This window comes from Megalops cyprinoides, chromosome 9 (genome assembly GCF_013368585.1).
Source record: "Megalops cyprinoides isolate fMegCyp1 chromosome 9, fMegCyp1.pri, whole genome shotgun sequence".
Classification (NCBI taxonomy): domain Eukaryota; kingdom Metazoa; phylum Chordata; class Actinopteri; order Elopiformes; family Megalopidae; genus Megalops; species Megalops cyprinoides.
The window spans coordinates 35,561,319-35,587,410 of record NC_050591.1 but is presented as its reverse complement, the minus strand read 5'-3'; the positions used below and the strand labels follow the sequence as shown (position 1 = coordinate 35,587,410).

The 26,092-nt window shown below is 47.5% G+C and overlaps 2 protein-coding genes across 5 annotated transcripts in view; one reads left to right on the top strand and one right to left on the bottom strand.

The window, feature by feature from the left end:
- Positions 1 to 16,072, top strand: part of LOC118782653 (E3 ubiquitin-protein ligase CBL-B-like) — a 55,093-nt gene extending 39,021 nt beyond the window's left edge. For 2 of the 3 annotated variants that reach the window (XM_036536062.1, XM_036536061.1), the window contains exons 8-18: positions 1,192 to 1,279; positions 1,774 to 1,905; positions 4,230 to 4,430; positions 5,050 to 5,235; positions 5,601 to 5,942; positions 8,731 to 8,822; positions 11,166 to 11,315; positions 11,905 to 11,984; positions 12,862 to 13,005; positions 13,116 to 13,277; positions 15,106 to 16,072. In XM_036536062.1, the coding sequence (XP_036391955.1) occupies positions 1,192 to 1,279; positions 1,774 to 1,905; positions 4,230 to 4,430; positions 5,050 to 5,235; positions 5,601 to 5,942; positions 8,731 to 8,822; positions 11,166 to 11,315; positions 11,905 to 11,984; positions 12,862 to 13,005; positions 13,116 to 13,277; positions 15,106 to 15,365 (1,837 nt within the window). In that variant the 3' untranslated portion in view covers positions 15,366 to 16,072. The remainder of the gene's footprint in view (positions 1 to 1,191; positions 1,280 to 1,773; positions 1,906 to 4,229; positions 4,431 to 5,049; positions 5,236 to 5,600; positions 5,943 to 8,730; positions 8,823 to 11,165; positions 11,316 to 11,904; positions 11,985 to 12,861; positions 13,006 to 13,115; positions 13,278 to 15,105) is intronic. The other variant, XM_036536063.1, reaches the window with a different exon arrangement.
- Positions 16,073 to 21,396: 5,324 nt separating this feature from the next.
- LOC118782838 (CD166 antigen homolog) overlaps positions 21,397 to 26,092 on the bottom strand; it is a 55,468-nt gene continuing 50,772 nt past the window's right edge. Inside the window, exons 13-16 of one of the 2 annotated variants that reach the window (XM_036536430.1) lie at positions 25,592 to 25,624; positions 24,799 to 24,913; positions 23,485 to 23,607; positions 21,397 to 22,806 (exon numbers count right to left, since the gene is read on the bottom strand). In XM_036536430.1, coding sequence (XP_036392323.1) covers positions 23,517 to 23,607; positions 24,799 to 24,913; positions 25,592 to 25,624 — 239 coding nt within the window. In that variant the 3' untranslated portion in view covers positions 21,397 to 22,806; positions 23,485 to 23,516. The remainder of the gene's footprint in view (positions 22,807 to 23,484; positions 23,608 to 24,798; positions 24,914 to 25,591; positions 25,625 to 26,092) is intronic. The other variant, XM_036536431.1, reaches the window with a different exon arrangement.

The following is a 26,092-nucleotide window of genomic DNA, read 5'->3' as shown; positions in this document are numbered from 1 at the left end:
ATTCATGTGAAGATTCCTTAATTGTGATGTACTTTAAATTACTTTATCAGTCATTTTTCATTTGGTTTTTCCATTGTTTACTTCCTCCTTACTCTTCCTCCTGTCCATTATTTACCCCAAATTCCAGCTAAGTGGCACACCATTCATGTATACATGTGTGTACGTGTGTGTACGTGTGTGTGCAAAACAAAGAAAGAATAGAGCTAGATCAGACAGGAGCCCTTTAATGGTTTCAAAGAAGTCCTCTCATTCACCCAAAGGCTGCACTGAACACATCAATCCACATTGTTCTTATTGATTTGTACTTTCTTTGTAGAATTTGTTGTGAATCAATGCATTTTTTGAAAAAAATAAGATCAGCCACATATGTATTTCTCTGGGTGTGCACCAGGGAATGTACTTGCTTTTTACTTTAAAAATCAATGAACAAATGTTAGGTGGGCCTCAAAATGCTTTTCTGTTTGAATACCTTACCCCAAGGGAAAATGAAGGCTTTGTGTGATTTATTTTTTATTGTTGTTATTTATTTTTTTTTTTTTACCTGATTTGAACTTTATTTCTCAGTTGTTTTTGAAGTGTTGTATGTGCATGCAATCAAGACTGATATTGTACAAAATACCCAGTAGATCTAATTTAGAATATCAGGAGAACGGACTTTAAATTTCTGCGTTCTTGTTTTCACGTGGATTGTCATTATCTTCATCTACCTCGTAGCTGCAGAAATAAGTCCATGTGTGAATTTAGAGGCTGGGTTTGGTGAAACCTTTCAGGGGATGGATTTAAAGAATGGATCTAGTGCATGAATTTAGGGAGAGGAATGAGGGCGTAGATTTATGCAGCGAGGGCTGTAAGCTGTAGGGCTCCCATTTGCCGCTCTGCGCCAGACCTAATTGCATCCGCACAAAACAATTAGACCTTTAATTGTGTTTTTTGGCAGAGATTAGTTTGAGAGTGGCTGTGCGTTGGTCTGCCAGGGAAGAGGGCGGAAAGGTGTCCTGCTTTGGTGTAGTTCTGTTAACAGAAATGCCAAGAATGCAGTTATGCATGAAAACACATTACCTCTGCCGTCTGCTTGCGTAAAATATGCTCCTGTCATGCTGGGGGGACCCAGCTTGGCTTTTTCGAAGCTCATACAGTGTGTTTGGTTGTTTTGTGCCACAGTCAGACCTAACCTGTGTGTCCTCCTCTCAGCTACCTCTACCCCGACGGGCGGAGTTATAACCCTGACCTGACCGGCCTGTGTGAGCCCACTCCTTACGACCACATCAAGGTCACGCAGGTCAGTAACGTGTGACTCCCCTGTGGAGAGCTGCATTCGGTCACTCACATGAATGGATGTGTGTGTGTTCAGGTCCTGTAAGCAAATGTGGAATGTCTGTTTTCTTTCTTTCTTTCTCTCTTTCTCTCTTGCTGTCTTTCTGTCTCTTTCTCTCTGTCTTTCTTTCTCATTATGTCTGAATTCTTTCTCTCTCTGACTCTTGCTCAGTTCAAGTCAATAAAATTCAGTGGTGCTTTACTGTCAAGTAATAAAGCAGTAATGAACTATATTAATGTATTATATATTAGTTTGAACGTTAAAGACAACAGATATATACACGTCATATGCAGGGCCATATACTGGTCACAAGAGACAGAACGCTTTGTGTGTGTGTGTGTGTGTGTGTGTGTGTGTGTACTTACATACACATACATCTATAGCATACATGCATACATTCATACAGTAATATACACCAGGTAATGTAAAAGGCTGGCCCTCGTGTCTGTGTCCCGCAGGAGCAGTATGAGCTGTACTGTGAGATGGGCTCCACCTTCCAGCTCTGCAAAATCTGCGCTGAGAACGATAAGGACGTCAAAATCGAGCCCTGCGGCCACCTCATGTGCACGTCCTGTCTGACGGCGTGGCAGGTAACCCGGGCGACCTCTCTGCACCTTAGGGCATGCGTATCCATGGCAACACAGCTGCGCTTTATCTCCATCCGTTCACGGCGGGCGCGGTCCTACCACCCGGGCACCTGCGAGAAGGCCCGGCGCTCTGAGGGTCTTTGGCACAGGTGTGTCACCACCCCTCTGTGTCACATCCACGGATCTGTATCCCCCGGCCCAGCCCGCACACAGAGACCGATGAATACCCTCCACGCTCCATTTCAGATCATTATCGAACGCTGTGGGGACACGCTCACAGAGCGAGGGCTGAGCGATTGTTCCCCGCAGAGGAACCTGAGGTGTGCTTTAAAAGCTCTGAGAGGGAGCAGCAGCCTCCTGCTTGTCAGTGTGCACCCATGTGTGTCCGGATCAGGCCCTGAAAGGCGTGTTTCCAGCAGGGTAACTGATAGGGCCGGGGCCAGAGCAGCGGTGCACATGTGCCAGCGATGTGTGTGTCTGTAATTTCCCTGCTAATGACTCACCGTCCTGCCTCCACACGCTGTGGAACATCTGCCTCTTATTTATTTATTTTATCTGATTTTATTTTATTCGTTATTTTCACATTTTTGTTGCTGGTAAATGAGTTGCGGATGGCTCTGGGAGTTCAGTGGATTGGTGAATTCAGCTCTGGGCCATTGATCCTGTTTTTGTTTATTTTTTTCTTTTCTTTCTCGTTTCCCATTTGATTTTTCTCCGTTCATTTAGTCTTTCAGCGGAGTCGGGGAGGATGAAGGAGAGGCTCAGAGTCGCTAACTGAATGAGAAGAGCCGCTTTGACCTGCTGTAGAAGCACTGCCGTGAGAGCTTGACGTGTAAAGAGTAGACGTGCAGGGTCAGATTCACTAGTACTTCTGGATCCAATGAGCAGCTGAGCAAAGCACAGACAGCACTGCCTCAGTAATGAAAAGTGTGAACTCAATGCCCTCTTTGTCACTTTGGGTAAGGGAGCTGGCTTAAGTATATGAGGAAATTTTTTTTTTTTTGCTGAAAGGACCCTCAGCCGCGATTTTGGAATGACTAAGACACAGCATGTGGGATTTCCTCAAAGTCACACAGGAAATCCATTCCGAGGATTTTATGTGCAGAAATGTGTGCATCATGTGTACTGCAGCACACTGGGACTGAGATTTCAAATCTGCAGAGTCTGGCATGCTGGCTGAGGACATGCAAAGATGTTTTTATGGAGTGTCGGTGAGATATTACAGCTCGTCACTAGCAGAATTTAATTGCCTCTTTCAGTGACTAGCTAATAGCAATTAAATTTAAATCGCTGCTTTGATGCTTCTCAGAACTATTGTGCCAGATGGTCTCTGTGATCATCTTTTGTTTTTGAAAAGCTAGAGAATGCTCTCTGGTTCCTAAAATAGACGGGAAGGAAGCTTTGTTATTGGTACCAGAGTAGTTTTCATAAATCCAACCATTCCACTGTGTAGCGATAATTTGCCTTAAGTGCTAAAAGATGTTTGACTGGTCTGCCTTGTCTGTGTGTGTGTGTGTGTGTGTCCCATTTAACTGCAAATGTTCTTTTTAAGCAGAAAATATAATATGTTGTATCGCGGCCTGCAGATTGCAATGAATGAAGCCCATGTGTCCCGCAGACATGCAGCTGCTAGCAATCTCCTCTCTGCCTCAGATCCTATCACAGCAGCGCATTTCCTGCGGTCAGGGAAATACCTTAGCAATATGTACATGGTTACGGAATCGTACATGCGATGGTGTGTGAGTTATTAGTCCAGATTTTTCTGGATTGTCAGAACATACGTTCTCTGTAGACAACATGCTTCTCGGTAAGCACTGACCCAGTGCTGTTCCTCTTTCTTTTCTGTGATCAGTTTTTGAAATGACTTTTCTCACAGTGTTGCATGTGAAAAGCAGAGTGATCACGTTTCCCTTAGTTAACCCGTCCTTTCCTGGCAGACCTTTTACTCCCTTAGGCCTCATATCGCAGTGCATAAGACAAAATAAATTGATGAAAAAATAACGACAGTAATCATGATCGTCTTAATCGTAACTGTGACGTTGATGACGATGAGGGTGATGATGAAGATGAGGCATATGCACGCTGGCTGTCTCAGCTTTCTGTGAGGTGGCACATGTTGAGATGGCCTCAGCCCTCTTTCATTCAGCTTTATTAGATGCACTTTGTTCTCCTTCCTGGCAAGCAACTCTTAATCAGAGCATCTGCTAAATGGCAAAACGTAATGTAAATGTGAATGTAGCACACACATACGCATATACGTGAATACACATGAATATACATGTAATGAGTACAATATGGTGATTGGCGGCTCTTGCGTGTCCCTGCAGGAGTCTGACGGACAGGGCTGCCCGTTCTGCCGCTGCGAGATCAAAGGCACCGAGCCCATCATCGTGGACCCGTTCGACCCGCGGGACCACAGCACCAAGAGCATTTTCCTGGACCATCTCCTGTCCCCCATGCTGGACCTGGACGACGATGACGACCGCGAGGACTCCCTCGTCATGAACGGCCTCGCGTGCATCAGAAAGGTACCCGGCTGTCTCTCTCACGCGAACAGGGGTGACTGCTGACTGTGTCTCCTACACAGTGCCTGTGCCTCAGTGCTGAGGTAGCCCCATAGTGCCTGTTCGTCAGTGCTTAGGGGGCCTCATAGTGCCTGTTCGTCAGTGCTTAGGGGGCCTCATAAGGCGGCCTCATAAGGCAGCCTCACTGCAGTCTGCTCAGTAAAAAGAACTGTAAAAAATTAAATAAATAATAAAGATAACAAATGCACAAATGAGTAAATTTACTTGTCTAAAACAGGCCTATTTTGCTGATGGCCAGATGATCAGTTTGTAAAAACTTCACTCCCTCTAGATTTGTTGCAGTGAATGGAATGATAGGATTCAATGTCAGCCGTATTATACTCAACCTGAAGGCAATACACAGAGATGCTGCAGATAGCTTTATTTTAACATTCTTATCTTTTTATTGAATTAATGAACCCCTCCATTTGTGTCAGATTTCAGCACATTAATCTTGTGAGAGATTAAAGTGTGGTATTGCTGCAGGCCGTTCTCCTGGCTGGGGTTGGTGATGTGATGTGGGTGGCTTTGACCTTTTGGGTGGAATGGCAGGGTGACTCTCCCTTCTGTGCCGCTCCCCCAGTGCACAGACAGGCAGAGCTCACCGGGGATGTCCCCCACCTCATCTCCGGTGTCCCAGCGCAAGAGGCCCCCTCTGGAACCCACGAACGCGCAGCACCTGACCCTGCCGCCCGTCCCGCCCCGACTGGACCTCATTCAGAAGGGCGTGGCCCGCTCCCCCAGTGCCAGCCCTGGCTCCTCCCCCAAGGTGCACAGCCACGCCCCATGCTCTGCGTTGCCACACCCACGCTCTTCCTGCCCGATCTCACACGTACAGTCAGCAGACTCACAAGGCAACACTACCAAGGTGCTTATAATAAGGCCACATAAACAGCAGTACATACAGGCCACATCCCAGCATGGGTCAGTCCCTCACACGGTGCTGCAATAACCAACACCTTCTGCAGTACAGATGTGCTGCAGTAAAAACTCCAGCACCCTGAAAAATATATTCCTTCAAATATGTTCTCAATTTTTCGCATTTTTGTAATGATGCCTTAAACTAATATTCCCTCTCGGACTGACTGACTTTTTTTTTTTTTTTTTTTTTTTTTCATATTGTATCCTCCACAGTCCTCTCCTGGGGTGACCAGGAGACAGGACAAACCTCTCCCAGCTCCTCCCCCTCCGCTGAGAGACGCCCCTCCCCCGCCACCCCCCGACAGGCCCCCTCCAGCCCCGCCCGAGGGCCGCTCCTCTTGGTCGCCTCACTCCTCCACGGCCCTGTTCCCTGACCCCCACCTGCCCCCGGAGGCCTGGTATCCCACAGAGAGTCGGAGGGGGACGGACCGCTCCCCGAAACTGGCCCACGCCACCCCCTCCCTCCCGAACAGACGTCCCAGGAGCTGCTGCTCCACCGACGCGGGCGCCGGGCGAGTGCACGCCTGGCAGGCCGCGCCCACGGACAGCAGCAAGGTGAGGGCGAGGGGTGTGGCTGCCATGCCAGCTATGCTAATCATGCAACCTGCTAATTGATTAACCTACACTATACCACGCTAATTGACTAACCTACACTGTACCACGCTAATGACACACCATGCTAAACTGCTAACCTGAGCTAATCACACACCACGCTAAACTGCTAACCTGAGCTAATCACACACCACGCTAAACTGCTAACTTGAACTAATCACACACTACACTAAACCACACCAGCCACGCTAATCACGCACCACGCTAAACTGCTCAGCTGCTCAAAACACGCAACACGCTAAACCATTTAGCGTTGCTAAAGAAGCACCAGGATAAACCGCTAACCTGTAGGAATCTGCCCTCCATTAGCATGCAGCCCTGTTTCCTCACTCTGAAGCCAGCGGCCTTCCTGCGAAACGTGTCAGTATTTTGGCTCGCTCTTTTCGCCAGTCTCTCACAGGTCTAATTCAGTGGAGAGAGGAGGAAAAAAAATTACATGTGTCAGTTACCTAGCAACAAGGACTAAGTTGGTGCTATCCTGGGCTGAGAAATTTGGCAGAACACAGCGTTCTCTGTTCTGCGCTTGTCACATAACAACAGAGAATACGCAACAGTCTGGAGGCTCCAATGCCTAATGGACACGAGTTTCGTCTGATTTTTTGTGCTTTCGTTCTGGCCGTTTAAAAGGGATGAGAGTGCATTCATCCCCAGCTGTTGTGCTCTGTTCGTATTCCCCGGCCCTTTTCAGTGCGTGGGGGCGGCTCCCTCTCCTCTGTGGCACCTCATCCTCTGCCTAGCAATGGGATCTGGAGGGAGAGGAGAGAAAAGCCTGCCACAGCATCATTATGGAAGGAAGAATTTAATAAAATGAAATACACGCATCGGAGAGAGCTGGTCTGGTGTGCTGCTCCCCTCCTCAGCGGCTGTGCAAGTCTCTCACGTACGCGTACACACACACACACACACACACACACACACACACACACACACACACACACACACACACACACGCATACACACACACACACACACACACACACATACGCATACACACACATACGCATACACACACACACACACACACACACACACACACATATACATACACACACACACACATATACATACACACACACACACACGCATATACACACACACACACACATACGCATATACACACACACACACACATACGCATATACACACACACACACACATACGCATACACACACACACATATACACACACACACACATACGCACACGCACACACACACACATACGCATACACACGCACACACACACACACACATATGCATACACACACACACATACGCATACACACCCATATGCATAGGAGGAACACCAAAATGGCATCCCAGTTCCGCTGCTGCAGTGTCCGATAGGACTCATACAGTCCAAGCCTGTTCCTCCGCCTGTTCCTCCGCCTGTTCCTCCGCCTGTTCCTCCGCCTGTTCCTCCGCCTGCTCCTCCGCCTGCTCCTCCGCCTGCTCCTCCGCCTGCTCCTCCGCCTGTTCCTCCGCCTGTTACTCCGCCTGTTCCTCAGCCTGTTCCTCCGCCTGTTCCTCCGCCTGTTCCTCCGCCTGTTACTCCGCCTGTTACTCCGCCTGTTCCTCCGCCTGTTCCTCAGCCTGTTCCTCAGCCTGTTCCTCCTCCAGAGCTTTTAATCATTCCAAAGGATACTGACCTGTCAGTGCTCTGGATCCATCCATGTAAACTACAAATGTTTTATTAACACTATCCACATAATTTTTTGCCTGTGAGAGGACAGGGAGATGGATGAACCTGACAGTCCAATAGTTCTGATGCGCACTGCCTGAGGAATAGCGGTCAGGTGGACTGTATGTGCTCAGCATTGAATTTAAAATGAAACATCTGCATACTTTGCATATTGTGTGTGTGTGTGTGTGTACACACTAGAATAATCATGAGCAGTGCAGTACTCGGTGTGCTGCGGAACAGTGCAGTGAAGTGCACTTATCTGTCAAGGTCTGGCTCTCTCCTTTTTGCTTCTGTGGAAAATAAGATTATGTGTGAGCAATTGGAGGCCAGTCTCTGTTCTGAAATAATTACATTCTTCATGCTAGATTTCAGCCAGCATAAATCTATATCTGCTTTTTTCCTTATCATTGCTGTTGGTGTCTCTGTTTCCTGTGTTTGGACGAATTTTCAGACTGTGCTTTTCTCCGTCTTGGATCAATGGCCTGGGCCTCGGTGGTGAAAGCATGCAAATGACCAGTGCAAGCTGCCCGGGCAACGAGCCAAGCCGACATCAGCATCCATGTTTAATAGCCTGAAATGTGCAAGTCGATTTTTTTCTAATGACTCATGGGCAAACCTATACTTCCCTCAAGAATGTAAACTGCACAAAACATAGCCATTGTGATCCATCTGCAGAATATTTACAGTCACAGAGGACTTCCCCCCTGCTGTTGTGTTGTGAAACGCAAGGCAAATATGTGCTGTAGCGTGGTGTGTGTTAGGAAGGCTATTGGCAGGGTTTTCAAAGGGCATACAGCACTAGCGATCATAGAGCTACATTTGTAACTGGTATCTCCATAGCTGTCCCTCTGGTTCTCATTACTCTTCAGCCTCATAGTTGTCTCAGCGCTGTAATTTCTATCTCCATGGCGACATTCGTTCTAAATTCCATCTCCATAACTGCGTTTGTTCTAAATTCCGTCTCCAAATCTGTCACCGTGTTCCGCCGTCTCCATGACAGTCTAGAACCGTGTCTGTGTTCTAAGTTCCGTTCCCGTCTTTGTCCACAGTCCTCCTCCAACGGCCTCCTGACCAGTGAGGAGTACGATGTCCCCCCTCCGCGGCGGTCCCCTCCCCCAGCCGGCCTGGCCAGCAGCCAGAAGTGAGTCTTCCTGTGCATCGCCGTGTCCTTCCTGAGGGGAAGGGTTTATGTCTGCTGCATGATGTAAAATCACCACCTGCCTCCAGCCACCCAAACAGTTCTGTCCCGTCCGCCTTCGGTGCCTGTAATCAAACCAATATGTCATTTGCAAAGTGCTTTTTAGTTCTTATTCAGGCTTTCTGTCTCACTCAGTTTTCTTGTCATATTCCATGCTGCTACACAGACACCAGCCCCCTTCAGAGCTTTCTTACAATCCTGCTGGTGTTAATGAGCAGCAGTGCTCTCCTGGCTGCGTGGAGCCACTGACACCCTCACCACAATTACTGATCTCATAATTACAGATGTGTCGTCTCACCTCTGAGTCACGGACACAGGCTTTCTGCAGCCTGTGTCCATGTTGTGAGGGTGGAGCCGGCGGCTGCTCGAGGTTCGAGGTTCGAACCCAGCGTTGTTTAGACGCTCTCCGGCGGGTTTCAGGCTCTCAGAGGGAGCCGTCTGTGAGTGCTGGGAGCCCTGTAACTGCCGCACCGGCAGCTGGAGGGCCTGCCTGAGTGTTGGCAGAAGCAGCGCTCCCGTGGGGCGGGGAGAGGATCTCGGAGCGGGGCAGTGAGTCACGGCCGAGGCCGCTGGAGAGCTCTCAGCAGGGAGAGGCGGCCTGCAGGAGCAGACGGCAGCTGGGAAGCCTCGGCGCTCGGGCTCCTCGCTCACCGCGCTCTGTGGGATGAGAGCCTCCAGACGTGGGGAAGAGCGTGGGTGGCGGTGCTGTTTTTTCCTGCTCCTCTGTGCACCAAAGTCTGAGGACCCCATCAAACCCAAAACACATTTTGAGCTGTGTGATGCGGCGTCTCGCGATAAAGGTCCTTCAGACTGCTGGTGGTAGTGTTGCCGAGCAACGTCGCTATTAGTATCACTGAAGTCGGGAGGTGTCCTGAACTTTTCCACGACTTTTTCTGTTGTCCAGTCTGTAAATGTCTGTTTTGATGCAGGGTCTCCCCCTACAGGGCGCTTGAGGTATTACAGTGTTGCTGTTCACAATCACACGCACATTGGTAACTGTGAACATACAGTAGTGTGTTTTTTCTTCCATTAGTGCAGAGCTGTGTTTGAATTGCACATATAAAATGGGCAAAACCTAGCTTCTGAGTTCAGGGTTCTCTGAGATTTACCTTAATTTCTTATTAATCAATAATAATTAATAACTTGTGACCTGTGGTGGGCTGTGGTTATGGATTAGGCTTGTATGTAAGTAGTAGCCCGTGGCTGTTGGAAATGGGCTGCATATATGCCAGCACTAATCAATAAGATGTCCTGGAGGTGACGGTGTGCGCTGTCTGATGCTGCACTGCGGTAGTGTGAAACAAGCAGAATAACGCGGAGTCGAACCGGGCCCTTTGATGTGAGGATGGAGCCGCGACAGACAGGCTTTTAAGCAGCCATTTCTGTGCTCTTTTTCTTGCGGCTCCTGTGACATCTATTATGCATCTCTAAGTGTCTCACGAGTCACTCAGAATAAGGCCTGCCAAATAAACAAATAATTATAGCTTCTGCTTGGCACTCAGACCCGCTGGGGAGAGGCTGAGAGTGGAGGAACCTTAAAAAACCAGATATGTGTGATTCATGATGATCAGTTATAATGTTTTGTGTTGATGCGTTTGCTGTGTCTACCGCTCAGACAGCGCGCTCGTGGTGGAGCAGGTGTGTAACACAGTGCGTTTGCTGTGTAACACAGTGCGTTTGCTGTGTCTACCGCTCAGACGGCGCGCTCGTGGTGGAGCAGGTGTGTAACACAGTGCGTTTGCTGTGTCTACCGCTCAGACGGCGCGCTCGTGGTGGAGCAGGTGTGTAACACAGTGCGTTTGCTGTGTCTGCCGCTCAGACGGCGCGCTCGTGGTGGAGCAGGTGTGTAACACAGTGCGTTTGCTGTGTCTGCCGCTCAGACGGCGCGCTCGTGGTGGAGCAGGTGTGTAACACAGTGCGTTTGCTGTGTCTGCCGCTCAGACGGCGCGCTCGTGGTGGAGCAGGTGTGTAACACAGTGCGTTTGCTGTGTCTGCCGCTCAGACGGCGCGCTCGTGGTGGAGCAGGTGTGTAACACAGTGCGTTTGCTGTGTCTGCCGCTCAGACGGCGCGCTCGTGGTGGAGCAGGTGTGTAACACAGTGCGTTTGCTGTGTAACACAGTGCGTTTGCTGTGTCTGCCGCTCAGACGGCGCGCTCGTGGTGGAGCAGGTGTGTAACACAGTGCGTTTGCTGTGTCTGCCGCTCAGACAGCGTGCTCGTGGTGGAGCAGGTGTGTAACACAGTGCGTTTGCTGTGTAACACAGTGCGTCTGCTGTGTGTCCCTCAGGCGTGTCAGCCCGTTCACTAACGCCCCCATGGAGAGGGCGCCCAGAGGATCGTCCAATGTGGACGAAGATGAGTACCAGGTTCCCTCCTCGCACCTGGTCCTGCAATCCCAGCATCCTCTGCCCTGCGGCTCTGTGCACGCCCCCTGCAGGTAAACCCCGTTCTGCCTGTAACAGAGAAGCAGCAGGCGTAGATTATGTTGGAGAAACTGGGTTGAAACATGATTAGAAACAGTATTCTCTCCTTTTCCTGTCCAGCAGCTTTTAGGAAGTGGAAGTCGTTTTTTGTAAAATGGTTCACAGTATCATACAGTGTATGCGTATGAGCCGAAGTTCCCTCCTGTAGAAACGGGAGCCCCCCCCCCCCCCCCCCCCCAAGCGGTGCTGACTGGATGTGAGCTGCATGGAGTGCCTAAGGGTGTGAAATGAGGATGTGAACAGAGGGGAAATGGGTGGAGAGGAAGTCAGTGGAGGATGTGAATGCAGGAAGTAATTGGAGGATGTGGACGGAGAAAGTGAGGGGAGGATGGGAACAGAGGAAGTGACAGGAGAATGTGACCAAAACTAGTCATTTTAGGATGTGACTGGAGGAAGTTATTGGAGGAGGTGAGCAGAACAATTGATTGAAGTGAACAGAGGAATGGAGGTGGTGAGTGGATGTTTTGAATGTAGGAGTTGAATGGAGGTGTAGACCGCTTCCAGTCCAGAAGACATCCTCATGGAAGTCACACTCTCTTGCAGAGGTCTGGAGAATGGTCACTCTGTTCATGCGTCCTGCGAACTGTCCACCGAGAGGAAGAAGCACAAGGCCCTGGATCATGGTAAACCTTGTGTGTGTGTGTGTGTGTGTGTGTGTGTGTGTGTGTGTTTGCTGAGAACCCCCCAGTATGCGCTGTTCTGGTATGCTGAAAGTGTAATGGTCTGAGTCGGGTCTCTTTTTAATGCTAATAAATGTTAATTAGTGCAGGGGAGCTGCTGAACGCCCCTAGATGGAGCTCGTCTGTCTTTAGAAGCTTTCGGCTTGCGTCTGTGTCTGTAATGATTCCACTTCATTTGTGTGCTTTAGTCTCCTGGGGAGGGACTCGCATCAGTCACAGTGTAATTTGCCTTATCGCTTTCTCTCTCACTGCATCGCTAATGAATGAAGTGATCACTGTTACACTGAACACAAAGGCAGCATTAAAAGCAGAGTGCTGGATGCCGCTGTGTGCCTAAAACAGAGGGATGGTGAGAGGTATAGAAACTCTCATTACAGTGGCAGGGAAAATGCCTCATTCACAGCTCAATCACAGCAGAAACGGATCTGACCCCTTCAGCGTTTGACTTGTTAAGTGCGCATCAGCTGTGACAGTGCATTCTGCATAAATGAGTACATTTCCACGCTGTGTGTGAAGTGAAAGTCTCTGCAAGTATTACTTATTCTGTGTAATGTAATATGGTATAATATATATAATATGCTATGGCAGGGCTCGTAACCAAAAGGTTGCCAGTTCGATTCTCTGCAAGGGTACTGCTGCTGTACCCTTCGACTCTGTAAAAACTGTAGCGTGTGTAAGTCACTCTGGATAGGAGTGTCTGCTAAATGGCAATGTACTGTAAAGTTCTGTGAACTGGTGTAGGTTGTCATTTTCAGTGGAGTTTAGCTGGCAGTGGTGCCATGCAGTGTTTTAATGTTTAATTTCTGTCTGATCTCATCAGAGGATCCCTTCAGCACCCCTCCTCCCTCGGACCCTCCGCCCCCTCCCCCGACGCGGCACAGCTTTGTGGACGTGTCCTCATCCCCCTCCTGTCCCCGCGCCGCCCGGCCCGCGTCGGCCCTCGACCCCGTGCTGCACGGTCCGGGTAAGCCCACCTCTTTCTCCGCGGCGTAGCCCCCCCCCCATACCCCCCCTCCTCCCCCACCTGGTGAACCAGCCCGCTCCGTAACGGCACCCCCTCCACCCCCGTTACAGACTCCCTCTTTGAGTTAACGAGTGGGGCGGGGCCGAGACCAGCGGCTGACACACGGCCGACGCCCAGCGTCTCCCTGGAGTACGACCGGCTTCCCCCGATGGCGGACATGTGGCCAGCACCCAGGCCCGCCCAGGAGTACGACCAGCTGCCCCCCTCTCTGGGTACAGTACCGCCCCCGCTCCCCGCCCCTCCGGCAGCATCACTCTGAGAGCCCAGCGGAGGGCAGCTGTATCTGTGCAGATCTGAGATCCTGCTTCGTATCAGACTCCATGTCCCGGCACTGCTGTTTGGGCAGCCTGGTGTGTCTGTACAGACTTCACCTTGTGATTCATATAGTGTGGAGAGTGGAAGCTGTATTCACAAGCTTATGAGGTGTGGAAGGGCTTGATGTGCGATAGTGAGACACAATGGCAAGTTGTCACAGGGAGAGATTCCGAATCTCTCGAATTCTGTGTACCGAGCTCAGACTCCAGCTGAAGATATCGGCATATCCATGACTTTCCAGATGCTGGGAAAAAGGCAAATACACTGATAAAGGAGTAGTCCCTGTACATGCAGTGACAGCTTTCTTTGGAGACAAGAGAGGATGGGGGACAGCTCTTTCACCGAGCAGAGAGGAAGTGTGAGGCGCTTAATGTTGCAGCAGTTCAGGCCGCTGCCCTGTTGGGTCAGGTGTAACGTGCTGTACCTGAGTTCAGGTGTAACGTGCTGTACCTGAGTTCAGGTGTAACGTGCTGTACCTGAGTTCAGGTGTAACATGCTGTACCTGAGTTCAGGTGTAACATGCTGTACCTGAGTTCAGGTGTAACGTGCTGTACCTGAGTTCAGGTGTAACATGCTGTACCTGAGTTCAGGTGTAACGGGCTGTACCTGAGTTCAGGTGTAACGTGCTGTCCCCGAGGCTGTACCTGAGTTCAGGTGTAACGTGCTGTACCTGAGTTCAGGTGTAACATGCTGTACCTGAGGCTGTATCTGAGTTCAGGTGTAACATGCTGTACCTGAGTTCAAGTGTAACATGCTGTACCTGAGTTCAGGTGTAACATGCTGTACCTGAGTTCAGGTGTAACGTGCTGTACCTGAGGCTGTACCTGAGTTCAGGTGTAACATGCTGTACCTGAGGCTGTATCTGAGTTCAGGTGTAACGTGCTGTACCTGAGTTCAGGTGTAACATGCTGTACTTGAGTTCAGGTGTAACGTGCTGTCCCCGAGGCTGTACCTGAGTTCAGGTGTAACATGCTGTACCTGAGTTCAGGTGTAACGTGCTGTACCTGAGTTCAGGTGTAACATGCTGTACCTGAGGCTGTATCTGAGTTCAGGTGTAACATGCTGTACCTGAGTTCAGGTGTAACATGCTGTACCTGAGGCTGTATCTGAGTTCAGGTGTAACATGCTGTACCTGAGTTCAGGTGTAACATGCTGTACCTGAGGCTGTACCTGAGTTCAGGTGTAACGGGCTGTACCTGAGTTCAGGTGTAACATGCTGTACCTGAGGCTGTACCTGAGTTCAGGTGTAACGGGCTGTACCTGAGTTCCGGTATAACGTGTGCTGTACCTGAGTTCAGGTGTAACAGGCTGTACCTGAGGCTGTACCTGAGTTCAGGTGTAACGGGCTGTACCTGAGTTCCGGTATAACGTGTGCTGTATCTGAGTTCAGGTGTAACATGCTGTACCTGAGTTCAGGTGTAACATGCTGTACCTGAGGCTGTATCTGAGTTCAGGTGTAACATGCTGTACCTGAGTTCAGGTGTAACATGCTGTACCTGAGGCTGTACCTGAGTTCAGGTGTAACGGGCTGTACCTGAGTTCAGGTGTAACATGCTGTACCTGAGGCTGTACCTGAGTTCAGGTGTAACGGGCTGTACCTGAGTTCCGGTATAACGTGCTGTACCTGAGGCTGTACCTGAGTTCAGGTGTAACAGGCTGTACCTGAGGCTGTACCTGAGTTCAGGTGTAACTTGCCATACCTGAGTTCTGCTTTCTCTTCCTCAGCTCTGGGGGACGGAGCGCAGGCACCCGCCCGGCCACCCAAACCCAGCGCCCGGAAGTCCCCGCCCGAGGCCCGGCACAGGAGGGCCCGAGAGCGGGTGTCAGCCAGCCAGAACGTGGACGCCAAGATTGCCAAACTGATGGGAGAGGGCTACTCCTTCGAGGACGTGAAAAGGGCCCTGATGATCGCCCAGAACAAGGTGGACGTGGCTCGGAACATCCTGCGAGAATTCGCACTGGTGGCTCCCAGACTGGGCCTCTAGCGTAACGCCCACCGGCACGCCACGCCCACCGGGACACCACACCCAGTGGGATGCCATGATCCACTGGGACACCAGGCCCACTCGAATGCCACGCCCACTGGAATGCCATGCCCACCGGGACACCAGACCCAATCAGATGCCACCCCCACTCAGATACCATGCCCAATCTGACACCATGCCCACTTGGACGCCACAGCCAATCAGATGCCACGCCCACTCGGACACCATGCCCATTGGGATGTCACCCCCGCTGGGACGCAATGCCCAGTCACACATCACACTCACTCAGACTCCACACCCACTCAAACACCACAGCTACGCCCTCACAGACACAGAAAGAGGTACCCGAAGCTCCGTGCCCCCACCCCAACGGACACAGAACGAGGGACTCGAAGCCAGGAAGTGGATCATCACCACTGGGCTTCTGTTCAGGAAGGGTGTAGGGAGCAGGTCACCATAAAAACAGTGCTTTTAGCAACAACGAAATCAGGGTGGGACTGAATACAATGTTTACTCTTTGGACATGAAACCTGTGAAAATGCTGTTTACAGGGAGCGGGGGACTTGCTCGCTGGTGCTGGCTTCTTTTTCCGTCTTTTTTGTTGTTCTCGGATGGGGAGTGAGTCACCACCCCGCTGCTGCTGCCACTACACGTCTCCCTAGCTGACCAGAGACGTCTCCTGACTGGCAAGGCTAAATCGTTTTTTAATTTTCTTTTATATTAGTATTTTTATGCTTAAGAACCTTTGACATTTGATTTCGATCCAATGCAAAAAAAAAAAAAAAAAGAAAACACACAGACTGAAGAAAGCATGCATGTGGCCTTCACTACCAAACTTCTTTCTCTGAGTTTCTCTGTTCAGAAAAAAAACTTGCAGCTGAATGTAAGGTGGTAATTTCTCAACACCCCTTCTTTTCAAAGCAGACAAACATCGAAAATTATGTCAAGCTTATGCTTTGACAGGCATTTCCACAACTCTTCCAAGAACACTAATTTGAATCTGTGATGACGTGCTAAAATTTCTGCTGAATTTTGAAGGACACCCAGGGTATTTATGAAATATGTATAGTTCAACGTGCTGTTAGTTTGCAGTGAAATCCCAGGAGTTATGAATGAATTTTGAAGCCACTGAATGAGTGTATGAAAATCAGATGCAGTGAAAGAGGCAGGATGCAAAGCAAATGATCCACACAGAAGGCCTTTCGGAGGCTGGCGTGAGGAAATGCTGGGTACGGCCAGCCCAGCAGCCTCTCATGGGTGAGTCATACAAGAAGGACTACTGGGTAGTATCCATCCATCCCCATCATGGAGAGACCCAGATGACTGTGTTGCATAGTAATTATCCAGTCTTAAGGGACAGACGGAGGCGTATGTGGCGCTGTCGTTTCCAGCGGTGTGGTGACCTGAAAGCATGCGCAGAAATATGCAGGCCCTCCGCACACTGCTAGTGCTCTCCTGCATTCTGCGGAAGGAAGAAACCACAGAGCTCCAAAAGGTTGCTGCTTTAATGAGCAGATGAACTGCCAGACACAGAGGAGAATCAAACCTTTTAATTTATGTGTTCTGGGGGAAGGGAAGCGCATTTAACATTAACATTTCAGCTACATCTGAACAGGAACTTAAAAAAAAGACTAATTATAATTAGTCTTTTTTTTAAGTGGAAGGCGAGGCGAATAAATGAAATGATGGCGAAACAGCCCATTTCTTGTGCCATAAAGTGATTAGTGACGTTATCGTGTGGAAGGAACATCATGGGGGTGAAGCCATGTGGATTTTGAACATTGCAGTGTGTGTGTGTGTGTGTGTGTGTGTAGGTCGCTGTGTTCCTGTTTTAAAATCCAGTAATCGTCTCTGATGCAGGGCTCCTACGGTGGCAGGCAGCTGACGAGTACTCACTTCTCATTACAGCGCATTAGTACGTCATTTCAGCAAAAACATCTGTACTCAGCCTGAAAGCCTGTTTGTGTGAGAATTCAGGCACGCAGATGTGTGCGTCTGAAAACGCTACCTCTGTTGGCCAGGCGAGCGTCTCCAGAGATAGCACCTTCTCTGCGCTCCCTCTCGGGCCCAAACCACAGAGTATTAAGGTGGCTTTCAGAAACGCTTAGCTATAAAAGATTATGATTCAACCACAGAATCTACCGCCTCCAAACCCAACTGGAACCCAACCAGAGATCCTCTGAATGCATTTTTAACACTGTAAGACCAGCCTTTAAGCAAGGCTCTGTTTCACACCAGAAATGTGTTCTGGCCAGAGTCTGCTCATTTCAACCTTAGTTAACACAATTAACAAGCTACAAAACAATTATGGTGTGATTGTGTGTTAAGTCACAATTTGAGCAAATATTTTCAAGTATGAAATATCCTGGGGGAGAAAATTATTTTGTTGCTAAGAAAGTCAAAAAGCAACATCGTGCTTAAAGCCAGTCGAACATTATTTAAGGCAGCCTTAAAATCAAGTGCACATTCATCGCACTGTTCGAAGTTGTCACGGTGCTGCTTTAAGTGCTTCTTGAGCTCGCGGTGTGTGTGTTGACTCACCCAATGAACAGAAATGGCAAGGAGCATTCTGAAGGGCCTGTCCTCCACTGCATGAATTTTCCGGTCCTGTTCAGAACGATGCAGTACTACACGTACCCTCACACAGGACCTGTTCAGCACCGTTTCCACGGCGCGCTCCCTGTTAGCTTTGTCCTCTGCTCAGCGCTGTAATGGCTGTCAGAATTCAATGCAGCACTTATGGGGATAGCGGCTTCAGAGGCTGCTGAGAGCTTCAGCGGCTCATCTGTCAGACGTGTCCCTAACCTCTAAAGGGCTGTGATGTTTTACAAGCAACTCTGCATATCAAATAACCCTGGAAATATACACTAATTTACACATAATTGCCAAAAATACAGGTCCATTAGCGAGCAATTTATTACAGTTAATATCTGAGTGCCTTGGTAATGCAAAGGAAGGCTTGTGAAATGCCATATATCTGAAACTTTACTCTGAAGGCTCAAAAAATAAGGCAAATTCACACAAAGAGCAGACAAAGTGTTTACCCCATAGACTTAGCTTTCACCACTGCAACCAGTGTGTAGCAGCAACTGAACATTTTGTAAAGAACAGCAGATTGTGTCTACTGTAGTAATCAATGGTACAAAGTCTGCGGTGTCGCTCTGTTAAATAACTTCTGAATTGAGATACATGGGTCTACACGACCTTATTCCCAGGATAGCAGGAACACAGCAGAGGTTATTATTTTGGTTACAGATTTAGTTTAGGTTGTATAGTATATTATTTTGGAAAGGCTCTGAATGTTGGGACATCTGAGATGGTAGCATTTTTAGGGTTACCTCAGATGTACAAAAACCAGCCCTTTTGCTGCTCTGGTTCCCTTTCTGTCTGTTTCTGCAGTTTGCCCTTGCACAACTGGTCAGAATACACTTTGAGCTGAAGGCGTGCATCTTGCCCCAAAAGCAAAGAGGTGGTCATTTACACCCTGTGAAGTCATCACTGAGAACGTCCAGCAGAAAAAATAAAGCTGAATTGTTCTCTAGTTGCGAATGGAAGCTCTGTGGTTTATATGCTGCGTCTCTCTGAAAAAAGGAAGCTGCTTTTGCCCAACTGAGTGAAGCCTCTGTCTGACACGTATCCAGATGGCTGGAGCTGAATGAGCCCGTTTCTCGCACAGTCTCCAGGTCCTGTGAGATGCCGAGGAAGAGAGACGCAGTTACGCATGATCGGGGTGTCTTTCTGCACCAGCTCCTCCATTCAGGGCACCTCGCTTTGACCTTTATTCGGCTAATGAATTTAACCCCACTGTTTATTTCCTTTCCCTCCACTGATTACACACAATTATGAGTTTGGAAGTCGCTGAAATTTGAAAAAAGGTAACGCCTGCAAAGACATGCTGTTTTGTTGAATTCCTCACAGCACTTGACTCATAGACAGCATAGAGGCCTGGGAGTTTTAAGAAATGCAGATTCAAATGCAGATTCAGATGTTGATCGATTATGTGCTTACTGCCAAAGGATGGTGGGCCCTATAGCCTAAAGGAAACCCTATGAAGAAAGTGACGTAAAGCCAATCCTAAAACCCGTCTGATGCACCTGGGGTTCCAGTAACCTCATTATTATTACTGGAAGTGGGAATGAAAGACTCAAAACATGTTACAAAACCAGATGAAAATAGTGTTGCCCAAGGAAAACACCACTGGTCAAACAGTATCCTTACAGCAAGGTCAGAGGAATGCAGTTCTTGCTGATGATATGATACTGTTTAATGGTGTAATGGCCATGCATGACTCTACACAAGACCATGCCTGAGCCAAGCTATCACACAAGCCACAGCTGTGGAGTCTGTCATTGAGTGGCCTTTGTCAAAACGCTCTGCTCACCGGTATTTATTCCAATGTGAACTTGCCTTGTTGTGTCAGCTGTTTTCCCCGTGATCCTGATCTCATGTTTTACCCTTTTTACTCCGAGACTTCGTTTTGCACTTGTTCTTTTCTTTGTCTTAAACTTGAAAGTCTGAAACTGATAGTGGTAAGTCTGTCTGGCCGTCAGAAAACGGACACTGTTTTTCAGGTGGCAGTAAGTTAAACTCTTTTTTTTTTAAGGAAAAATAATCATCAGATTGCCTTGGCTAACATGTAAAACTGTGATATGTTCAATTTATTTATATTAAATCATTCTATAGTTTTTTTTTTCATTTTTTCTGTAATTCAAGTGATTTACAGTATAATCTGTTGTGAAATGTTTTATATAAATCAGTATTGAGACATTTGATGTTTTGTATGATTCCTGAATTATTTTAAGTATTTTCATAATCATCATATTCTGATCATGGTTGTTGGAACTAAGCACCCTTTCCCACCAAAACAGTTAAACAATCCAAACCTTGGTTTCACAGGGCACCTCCCCAAGGTCATAATACAAACTATATTAGTGGTGGATAACCTGTGGCCATGTCATATACAATTCAGATTATATTCAGAGGAAAGGCCTGCCTTCTCGATTGCTCAGACCAGCGCAGAGGGCGGACTCCCCAGGTCTTAACATTGCATGGATGTTGGTATGAACGTTAATCTAATCATCTGTGTCCGTGGAGAGAAAATACAAGCGAGGAATTAGCATGGCATCCTGAAAACAAAGGTGTTTTTTCGTAGGATTAGCCAACAGCTGTGCTAACAGAGGGGCCCATATGCCACTGTGCAGTAAGTGGCTGATTTTTAAGGGGGCGGGCGCCAAACAGCACCTCATTCCAGGCCACACCAAGGTGACAGGGAGGAGACCTGGCATTGGCTCAGCTATGACTACATACCCACAGATGAATTGGACACGGATACATTAGAGGGAGTTCTTTCATCCATAAGAGGGGCCGGAGAGAGGAGATATTAATCTAGATTAAGTACCGACTCTGATCTCTGTGTGTGATGTGGCGTCAAGTTGTTCCTTGATTTCGGGGGGCCCCCCGAGCAAAATACCCTGCCACCTGTTTTAGCTTTGGAAACTGTGTGGACAGGCATACTGCCAGCTGCCAGAGAGTGTTAGAGCTTCACAGGATTATGCAGAACAATGAGGGTGTGAAGGTATGATGGAGGCAGTCCAGTTACTGCCTTGCAGGTAACAAGCAAAATGTTTACTGCTCCAGACAATATCATGTGATGAGGAGCCAGAAGAGTGAGAAGGGTGATGGATGGTCATTATTCTGTTTTGCTTTAGTTGAAATCCTTTCAGCATCATTCGAGGGCCAATTTGTAGAGTGATCCGGCCAGGAGACGATCGAGCAGTGCTGTTCAGCATGAATGAGAGAGGGGAAGAGTCTTACCGCTGCAATGTTTGTGATTAAGAAGGACTGAAACAGTCATGTGTATACATACATGTAATATACACATAACCATATAAAGCTTTATAATAATCACATGTAACACGAGGAGGCAAACTACTGTGTTTTCAGGAGTTTATTGTTTTCTTCAAAATGTACATTTTATTTTAAACAAAAGTACAAAAACAAAAGTCAGTATTTACAATACTTATATGGCCTTCTCATTTCACCCTCTTTGGTTTCACTGCTGACCTGATGGTTTAACGTCAACTCAAAGGGAAAAAAAAAAAAAAAACCCATTCATGAATGCAAAAAGCTCTGACTGCTTCTGTCACCACCTCTTCTGCAAGGTGTCCTTCAACAAAAAAGTACTTGGAAAGCAAAACAAAAGTAAAATACTAAAACTGAAAATGAATGAGCTTTGCGCAATGTATCCGAGGAGCTCGTATTCTGTACGATACCTTCCCAACAGCTGAGGTGAGCAACCTCAAGGCCCCGGAGCCAAAAGGGAGTGAAATTGATTAAACTAACTATCTAAGGGAGGTGCTAAAATGCGGCTAACTTTGACTCCTTTCATGAGACCTGGGCAAAAAAAAAAAAAAAAATACAAGCTGAACATCCTGATGTGCCGTATTTACAGGTACAGTGAATCTCCTCTGACTACAGTGAGAACACATCCGAGTTTATCAGCACAGCACCCCAGCTGTCCAGCACAAAGGCATGGACACAGGTCTGCACAACAAACTAAAGCCGGCGTTCTCTGTGTGAACGCGTGTGTGTGAGCTGTTAGCTATTCTTCACTACAGTAATGACACAAGTGTCTAGAAGCCCGAGCCGAGGCAGTGTGGCTTTCCCAGAGAACATCTGAGAGGGAGGGTGAGGTGGCATTCTAGTTTCACAAACTCCTAATCATCTTTTCAAATTTTCTTTTTTCCTCCATGGAAAACAAAAGAATTCCCAGGCACTGTACCCTACCTGACCCTTCAGGGGGACCACCCAAATAAGCAATGTTAATACAGCATTTAAAACAAAAAACAAAAAAAGACCGGATGCAAAGACAACCGTTCTTGAGGTGTTGAGTGGAGGAGTAACAGCAGTGAAGTCTCTCCAACTGAGCAAACTGACTGATTCACAATCACAAGCATAGATCCTTCCGGAATTGTCCAATTCGTCCTTGGCGTGAGGCATTCCTGCCAGCCATGAATCCAGCAATAAAATTATACAGGCCTAAGCAGTGTACAGTGAATTGACATTATTTTTTACTGAAAGAAAAAGACAGGGAAAATACCATAAACCTACTGAACCAAGTGGAAGAGTAAAGCGCATTCACCAGGAACACAACGGAAAAGGAAAAGCGGTCTTCAGTGCAGACTCCAAAAAAAAAACAAAAAATAAAAAAACAAACACATTGTTTCGTTTCTCTTTTTTCCATGATGGTGGGAGAGTAATTATGTACATCTCTGGATTTTGGGGAAAAACAAGATGCTGGTCGAGCTGCACTCTAAAAGCATTATGGAGGTTGTCTATGTTCAAGGAAAAAGGCTCTTTGATGTTTTCTTTTGTTTGTGTGTGTGTGTTTTTCACCAAACAGTAAGTCAGCGTGCAATGGCATCTCCTTACTGCTTCTTCCCTAGAATAACAAGAACAACAACCATCAAGGTGATTTTCAAAGGCAAAACAAAAGTTTCCATATTCCCTGTGCAAATACTGAGAACTGAGAACACTTTCACATAACATGATCAGTTACTCATTTTCATGATTTTCACAGAACATTTTTTCAAGTAACATTTGACACTTTAAAAAGATCAAATAGCACTTCACTTTGAGCTCACTGCAGTGTAATGATGCATAATGGAATAACCACTAGAGGGTTTGACTTCTCAAAATCACAGAAATCCATTACCTGTTATTTACCAGGGTTCTTGTGTAACAATGCATTGCATTCTAAAGTGAGAGGAAAATAATTATGAACTTAAGATCAACTTAATGGTAGGTGATACCCAAGATGAACTGGGATCCATGTGCACAGCGGTGAATTCTTGGGCCTTGCAAAGGTGAGATGCCACATTAATGCGCACCCTTGCGTCACAAGGAGTGGGTGACAGGAGAGCGAGGCTTCATGAACCACTGAGTGGGCGGAGCTATCAAGGGCCACCAGGAGCTCACTGATTTGAACCCATTTTCCTCTGGGGAGCAAAGTCTGTTTCATTCAAACAAGCCTGTGATTGGCGGCCCGGTAGCTCCACCCACACTGCAGTTGATGAGGCCTGGAGGTCCCGTCGCTGCAGGTATCCCATGAGCACCTTACCTTCCTCGTCCCTGCGACGCGGCTGCGTGTCTCTACGCCTCCCCTTTGTGGTTGTTTTCCTCCAGCTTCTTGCTCTCCTCCGAGGTCCCGGTCTCCTTCTCTCCTGTCTTCCAGCTGCCTTGCCTGGAGAAATAAGCAAAAAAAAAACAAAAAAAACAGCGTTTCTTTGAGTCTGAAGTATCTGTGCACCTGATGCAACGCTGCTGAACCGGCCTGCACAGGAAATCTCTCTTCTGTTCAGCAGCTCTCCACCTGAGAGTAAAACCCTCTCTCATTTAATGGACTCGGCTTCATGCAAGGATAAAACATATAAGAAATGAGTCAGAGGAAAACCACTGCATTTCCTGTATAGATTTTTTCCCCCGCTAATACTTTCCAATATGGTCCCTTGAACCCGACAAACAAAGAAATACTCAGTATGGGTGAAGTGCAGGGCTTGACAGGAACAGATGCTTGGACCACGGCAGGCTGAGCAGCGGTAGGTTTCACTTAATGACCGTGGCGCCTGTGTCTGGATTTGCCACTGCACACATCCTGCACACACCCAATTTCCCCCCAGGTCCTCTCCTATCAGACAGCCTTGTTTCAGACTGCAGTCCAACTGATCTCTTCAGATTCTCTTCTTTTTGGTATCAATCATGAGCCCGAAAAAAGTGAAAAAAAAAAGCCTTGATTTTTGTGAAATTGGCTCTGGGCATACCTTCATAAACCTATGCGCTGTTGTTTCTGGATGCTGCGCTGCCGTGATGTTCCAGTATGTGGTAAAACACTCAGAAACTGGGTCGAGATGCCAGCCATGCTGTCCAATTACATGCTACTGCTAAGGAGAATTTTTCTCCTGCTGCTGTTCCATTCTGTTAGGATTTTGTTTTTTTTTTGGGAGAAATGGAAAATTACTGGTGTTTCTAAAATCTGAGTCACTGAAACAAAAAAAAAGTTTTTTTAAGGTGTCTTGAAAAGTTTTAGCAATCTGTTCCCCATAGAGAAAGCATATGCTGCTGTTGGTGACAAACGTTTTCTTTTGTTGTTCTCAGCCAATGAATTCACTTTCCTGGTTTACCCACAACACTCCAATTTATCAATATTAGCATACGTCCCCCCTGCACTTCCACAAAGTACTTCCATCTGCCCTCAGCGCTCTGCTATTATGACATCACTGTTATACTGTACTACTGAGTAAGGAATCAGGGACACTTCCATCTGCAGCCCTGTAGAATGCACTCAGATAGAGGAGATTTTAAACACAGCCTGTGACTGATGGCACCCTGGCGTTTGAGAAGCTGAACAGCACACGGATGCCAGCGAATGCCTTACTTGGATTTCTTCGTGTATATCCAGTACACCAGCCCCACGACCGCGGCTGCCAGCAGCAGGCCCACCACTATGCCCACAATCAGCTTGGCCTGGTCGTTCGAGTCGTCTGTCTGGTCTGCCAAATGAAACAGAACAAAGAAATGAACACCCATAAAGCATCCCGTAAAACGCCTTTAATACTTGCAGAATTTCTCAGATCAAACCCAGCATCTTGCTGTTTTCAACACATCGCAGCCTACATCCAATATTGCACAGTAACAAGGGGATTAGCTGTGTAGCGTTCAATAAAAAAGAGCAATACCTTGCACTACTAGCAAAGATCTTTTGAATGTAAGTGAGGTCAGGATATGGGCTCTGAATGACATTATTTTCAAGCGTTTTCCCCAGAGAGGAGTGATGAAGAGATGGGTAACAGATGTGGGGTGATGAGGTCGGGCTGCTTGGCACCTCTGGTCAGACTGAGTGTCATAGCTGGCCTCCAATGTACTATAAGCAATACAGAGGAAACACACACTGTCTGGGAAACACACACACACACACACACACACACACACACACACACACACACAGAGCAGTCTGCAGCTGTGCAGTGTTCGCACTAAGATTCTCCTTTCAAGCGTTCAGGGATTTGAAATCTAATTTCCTCATGACTCCGGGAAACTTGTGAGAGATTACAGATCGCCTTTCCAGCCAATCAGACTGGCTTCTGGGAGTTCCCCTTCTTCCAGCGGTATGTACGGCATTAAAATTTGAACAGAAAAAGGAAAAATATGAACAAAAAAATAAAACTTACCTTGTCTCTCTGTTTTTTTCTCCTCCTTAAATACTGCAATCAGATATAACATAAAATTAACTTCAAATATAGAAAATAAATCACACATGCAATGCAATTCTTGTGACTTCTGTGTAACACCCACCCCCCACAAGAAAAAACAAAATAAAACAAAGAAACGATCTGTAATCTGCTGCAAGGGAGAGTCACCATGGTTAACTGCAATAAAGTGAGCAATGTAGATTCCCAACAGACGCACCCATGATAAGTATGCAGCTGTGGTTTGCACCAATTAATACCAACAGTATATACTAATTAATACCTATGTCAAGTTCCAGTTGGAAAGAATAAACACAGAGAATCACGGCTGCCAGCTCTGTACAAAATGTGTCAAGACTCCAACTAAATCGAATCTCCTATCTCTGACCCTAGAGGACTGTAAAGATTTCCACCACTGAAAACCATCTGTCTCTGTGAACTATAGTATCACATGAGAAGAAATGACTGGACTTCCCAGAATGC